Source organism: Passer domesticus, chromosome 16, assembly GCF_036417665.1.
Source record: "Passer domesticus isolate bPasDom1 chromosome 16, bPasDom1.hap1, whole genome shotgun sequence".
NCBI lineage: Eukaryota > Metazoa > Chordata > Aves > Passeriformes > Passeridae > Passer > Passer domesticus.
The window spans coordinates 3,370,564-3,376,563 of NC_087489.1; the positions used below are offsets into that span (position 1 = coordinate 3,370,564).

At 58.1% G+C, this 6,000-nt stretch overlaps 1 protein-coding gene across 1 annotated transcript in view; it reads right to left on the reverse strand.

Moving 5' to 3' along the window:
• TOX2 (TOX high mobility group box family member 2) overlaps positions 1-4,806 on the reverse strand; it is a 153,459-nt gene extending 148,653 nt beyond the window's left edge. The window contains exon 1 of the mRNA XM_064391083.1: positions 4,612-4,806. Within this exon, the coding sequence (XP_064247153.1) occupies positions 4,612-4,713 (102 nt within the window). The 5' untranslated portion in view covers positions 4,714-4,806. The remainder of the gene's footprint in view (positions 1-4,611) is intronic.
• Between the last annotated feature and the right edge of the window lie 1,194 nt (positions 4,807-6,000).

Here is a 6,000-nt window from a genome sequence, read left to right on the forward strand (position 1 = left end):
CATATAAGCTCAGACCCCATTTCTGAAGGGTTCTTAAAAGAAGAGAGCGTTGGTTGCAGACTAATACCCATCACATGACTAGTAGATTTCAATGGTGCATTGGTAAAATAGCTTTTGTCAATTTATTAGTCCAAAAGGCAAGAGAGGCTGTGTTTGGAGAGGCAAAGCCACAGGATCCTACAAGGCAAATTTGTGAAAAGGTTTAATGGTGCTGATGAATCCCACAGAAATCCTGCAGGGTTAATAACAGGGCCCCCAGCACGGGGGTTCCCAAGGACCATGGGCACTCTCAGGGTGTCACAGCAGCTTGGATTTGGTATTCCCAGGCTGAGTTTTCATCCTCCTCCTCCTCCTCATCAATCCCCATCAATTCCCCTGGTTGAAAATTGGGCATCGTGCTAACCCAGTTGAACCATTGTAGCACCAGAAGCAAGCAGGAAGAATTTATATTTAAATTTATTTCTGCAGGAAGAATAGAGATGATAATTCACTCCCCAAAGATGCCCCTGGGGAGCAGGATCACTCCTGCTGCATCCCAGCATCCCTGCATGAAAGAGCTCAGGGTATCGTGCTCTGGCAGGATTCCTGTCACAGGCCTCCCTTGCCAAGGCAATTTTGCTTGGGCTGAGAAGGAAAAACTCCCTCCTGAGCTTTGTGGATCCACAAACACAATTTAGGATCTAGGAAAAACCCTTCCATGCTGGTGTATCAGCCAGCACACCAGATCCTGTCTCTAAAGCTCTGCTAAGAGCAGAACGAGCCTCGGTGTTACTAAAATGCACATTTTTTACCATACTGTGGTTTACTTACTGTGAAATAGAGCTGCAGAATCTCCCTAGAGCTCAAGTGGGAAAAACCCCCACATTTTCCCAAAGCAATTGGGGGGTGGGAAAATGCCCCACCAGGGAGCAACACCCCCTTAGGTGGTGCAGGAACACGCTGCTCTCCCCAAAACACCGGCACCGCACACGAGAGCTCAAAGCCCTGTGAAAGCTTTCCTGGCAAGCAGGCAGGAAGGGGAATGCAGCAGGTACCAGTGCCCCAGGAAAATGGCCAGAGGGGACAGAAAAAGGGGTTTAGACCCAGATTTAAACAAGGAATCCAAAGCAGAGGTAGGTGTTGCTTTAGCAGCACTCAGGTGGCCGATGACAGGGATGGGTGTCGCAGTTTGGATGTTGGATGAGGGCTCCTCACACTTACAGCTGAACCTCCCCAGTCCCTCGTGGGCACTGTGCAGACACCAGAGGTGTTTCTGCAGTCCCAGGGATGGAGCAGTCCTGGATCCAGCCCACAGGATGGGGGGCAGTACTCCAGAGTGGGAAATGCTCGCTGCAGCTTGTCCTCTCAGGCGGCTCCTCAGCAGCCCCACACCTTGGGCTGAGCACTCTGCAGCCCTAAAAATCCTGCCCAGGAGTATCAGGCTGTGAACAGCTCCCTGGGCACCAGGAAGCTTGGAGCTGGCTCCTCTCCCCAGCTGCCAAGGCAGGGTGCTCCATGCAGGATCACCAGTAGCAGGGACTGGGTTACACAGGGAGCCCTCTTCCCCAGCTTTGATGCCACCAGTTCTCCTGATCCATCAGAACTCCTCACCAAACACACTCAGCAGCAGGGAGGGCTCCCTCTCACCTGGCCTGATGGGGCAGGAGGGCTTTTGTTTTCCACTTGTGGGTGTCCAGCCCCTCATCACCTTCTCCCTCCCAGTGGCCAACCCTTCCAGGGAAAATAGGGATGCTGTGGAAGCAGGTAAAGAAAGGGTGCAAATTTCCCTTTCTGGGGAGGCCTGGGCTGAACACACACTCCCATTTCATTATCCCTCTAAACATCCCTTGTCCTTTCAGAAATGGAAATGCTGATGTGCAATAGGCCCCTGCGTAGCTGCAGAGAGGAATTGTGGCTGACTGCAGCATGCAGGCGAGATTGGAGACCTCCTGGTAACAATATCATGTCCAGTAAGTGCACAAAACAATTCCATTAACATTTCAGGCTGCTTTGGGCTAAGGCAGCTCACGGCGATGGCAGAGCTCCGCCGTGCTCCCAGCGAGTTATTTATGCACAGTGACACTGCACAGCCCAGCTTTGCTGCCTCCCCCTAAAGAAATAAATAAATAAAGGGGGAAAAAACCCCAAACCAAACAAAAATACCCTGAACAAAGCAAGCCTTTTAAATCAAAGGGCTTTAGAGCATCTCCATTAACTCAGTGAAGCAGGAGGACAGCAAAGCGCCTGTAAGTGCTCCTTGCTCAGGTCCTTCCCAGAGATGGATTTATCCGGGATATCTGCACGCCATAGTGGGAGAATTCTGATTTTTCCAGTCCACCCTACCCTCCTCTGCAGTTTTTTAAAGTGGAAATGCTTTCAGGCAGACACTGTCCCAGCCCAGCCCTGGGCTGAGCCACCAGCACCGGACAGGAGCGATGGGGTTGGGATTGGTGTGAGGTTCTGGAGTTTCCCAGAGAATCCCATGTGGCTCCAGGAAGCAGGAGAACTCTTGTTCCACGGCAGGCACAAGAGAACAGCACGCTGCTGGTGATCCTCGGCCGGATCCCAGCCCGCACCTGCCGGAGTTATCCGGAGGAGAAGCAGCAGGAGACGGCTCCTCCCGCGCCATCCGGGCCGCAATTGCTGCTGGACTTACAGCCGCTCTACCTGCAGCCCGTCAGGGAAACTGAGTCAGCCCATTCCATCCCTGGCTTCATTCCCGCGGCCTCATGCCACAGACAAACGTGCACGGCTGTGCATAAGCAAATGTCATTTGATAACTCAGAAAAGAAAAGAAAAGAAGGGTGGGGGGGGGGGGGGATGGAAAAAGCACCCTGAGTATCAGCAAAGGGTAAGTCACTTCCTTTCTTCTGCCGCTGCCTTAAGATCCTCGGTAGCAGTGACAACAGCAGCATCTGGTGGCAGTGGTCAGTACCTGGGGCGCTCCTCTGCGCTGTCCCATCGCCCCGGCCAGCAGCAGCGCCCATCGCACCGCTGCACCCCCAGAAGAGGCGATTCCCCGCAGCCTCCCGGCCGCAGCGGCAGCGAGGAGCCGCGGATCCATTGCCACCGCCTAATCCGGGACTAATCTCAGGGATTCAGGCCACGGATGAGCCGAGGACCAGGGGCCCCGCGGCCCAGGGCTCGGCGGGGCTCCGGGGGGACGCGGCACCGCGCAGCCCCGGGGCTGAGGCGCTGCGAGCACGGCCACCAGCCCCAGCTCCCGCACAGCACGCTGCGAGGCAAAGTAAACCGTGTTGGGGTCCAACAACTTGGTAAGAGCGAGTTCCGAAAGCCAGCAGGGTCTGGGGGCAGCCGCAGTCGCCAGTGGCTCACGCTCACACGATCCCAGGTTTCTGCTCTCACACACGGCGGGCGGATGTTTCGGCAGGACAAATGTCCTGCTCCCAGGTGATCCGGCTCTCGTTAGTATTTTAAGAGCTTATTTAATGTTTTAAGAGCAACGGCAATGATAATAAAATACTTTGAAGCCAGCAGTACGCAGATACAGGCGAAAACAACGAAAGTTGTTTCCTTTCAGTATAATCCGGCATCTCAAAATAAACGAGAACTATTCGGTTTGCTACAACTTAATAAAAAGAGATAAATAACCCACTGACAAAGAAACAGTTAAATACATCTCTTGATACATTAAGATTAATTTGCCGCGTCTGGGAAGCCGCACGCATTTCCCTCTGCTCGTGTTTTAAGAGTTTGATCCCAAAGTGTCACCGCAGTGAGGTGAGCCGAGAGCATCCTGAGCTGCTGTACCGACGCAGGAGAGCATTTTCTCCTTTTATTAACTTTTTTCGACACAATTACCCGAATTTGGCCCGGAAGGCAGCAAGGATTACGTCTGGGATGATCCCCCTCCCTCCAAAGAGATCTGGATCCCAGGGCTTTGTAGCTGAAACATCAGCGCTGTTTACCCACAGCGAGCAAGGCGACACTCGCAGAAAACTCCTTATCCCTGAAGTAGCATCTATCCCCTTCGCTTCGCTTTCTCCAGGATGAGGGAAATTTCCTAGAGCACCTCCGCGCTCTCAAATATCCCCTGCGCATCCCTCTCCCGTTACAAGTGCAGGCTGCTTCGCCTCGCAGCTGCAGCGAGCGGGGAAAACGTGAGTGATGGAGGTCTGCCTGCCGTGCTGGGGGTCTGGGGGCACACGGACACCCCAGCCCGGAGCCGGGTGCCCCGTCCGCAGGAGCGCAGCGGCAGGTGAGGGACGGAGGCGAGGGACGGGGCCGGACCCCGCTCGGGAGGAGCCGCGACCCGGCCCGGCGGCTCCGCAGCTCGAGAAGAAGGTGCAAAACAACAACGCGGCGAAGAACAACAGCAAAAAAGTACCCGACAACAACCCAACAACAACCCCCGCAGGGTGCGCATCGCCCCGGGCCGGGCGCTCCCGGAGCGGAGGAGGTTGAACCGAGCCCGCACGGACACACGGACACACGGACACGGCGCTCCGCTGCCCCCGCCCGCTGCGGGACCCGACGGCTCCCCCCGCTCCGCTTCCAGACCACTTTCAAAATTCCCTCCCGCGGCAGCCGGCGCCGCCGGCACTTTCCCTCCCTGCTCCCGCGCCCGCGGAGCAGCGGCGGGACGCGCCGAGCCCGGGCCCCCCCCGGTACCTTGTTGCAGTGATAATAATCCAGCGGGCCGAGGCAAGTGGGGTCCGCGCCGGGCAGCGAGCCCACGGCGGGGGGGGCGGAGGGGTAGAACCGAACGTCCATGCCGGGGCTGCGGGCGGCGGCAGGCGGGGGCTCCAGCGGGCATGGACCCGGCTGCGGCGGCGGCGGTGCCTCTGGCGCGGGGAGAGGGCGGGGAGAGGGCGGGCGGCGGCGCGGGGGGGCGGGCGGCGGCCCCCGGCCCGCCCCGCTCCGCGCCGCCCCGCGCCGGGGCCGCTATTGTTCGCGGCGGGGCCGGGCGGCTCCTCCCGCCGCCGCCGCCGCCGCCGGGGGCTCGGGCACCGCGGGCAGAGCCCCGCCGAGGAGCCCGGGGCGCTGCCCGGCCCCATGCCCGGCCGCCCCGGCGAGGGGAAGGCTGCCGTGCCGCACAGCCCGCACCGTGCCCCGTGTGCCTCTCCCGACACGGGACGGTGCCCGGCGGCTTCGTTCCCCTTCTTCCCCGCTGGTGAAGGATGCTGTCCAGCGCGCTGATCCTCCCTCAGCGGGAACCCCAGATAGGTGCCCCGTTTAGAACCCCTAAGCACGCCCTGTTCCTGGGAGGCCTGTGCCTCCCCAGCCTGGAGAGAACAGCCAGGCTCAACCTGTGCACCTGGCGGTGGCTTCCTGCTCCCCAGGGCACGGACACCCCCATTGTCCCCCCGCCTCGGCTTTCCACACATCCCCTCCACGCATCTTTGTAATTCCCGCTGCTGGAAGGCAGCTCCATCCACGACCACCCTCCCGGCCGTCCCCCTCCGACTGCCACGGGCCGGCATTTTCCGGGCACATGGAAAAGGAAAACCCGAGCGTGTCCGTGGGGAGGGAGGATGCCCGGAGGTGAGCAGGCTGGGCGGGCAGGGCTCCCCCTCCCTTCCCGCTGCCGCAGGCTCCGCTCTCTCCCGCTCCCTTCCAGCGGCTCCCAACAGATCCCTCTGGAAGAGCAGCCCAGAGGGAGAGCATGTTATGTACGGAGTGGTTTTGGTACGTTATCCCATCCCCACGCACAGGGAAACGCTTGAAAGTTGCAATAACTGGTCCATAGGCTGGCAAAGAGCTGGGACAGGGCTGGTGGAGTCAGTTTGCTGGCAAATCTCCAAGAGAAATTGCTTTTTTTTTTTTTTTTCTTTTCTTAGAAAAAGCCCTCCTGACTGACTCCGAAGGCTTATTTCCAACATGCACCCTTCAGGACTCTCTGGAGCTGGAAAAATGAGCTAAATAAATGCTGAGTTCTTCCTGCAGTGTCTTCCATTGCAAGAGTGGGGCCAATTCCTGCCAAATTCAGGGAGCGGGGAGGCGGGCTCGAGGTTTCGAGGGAATGCCAGCTCCAGGAATCAAGTGATTATGTAAAAATCT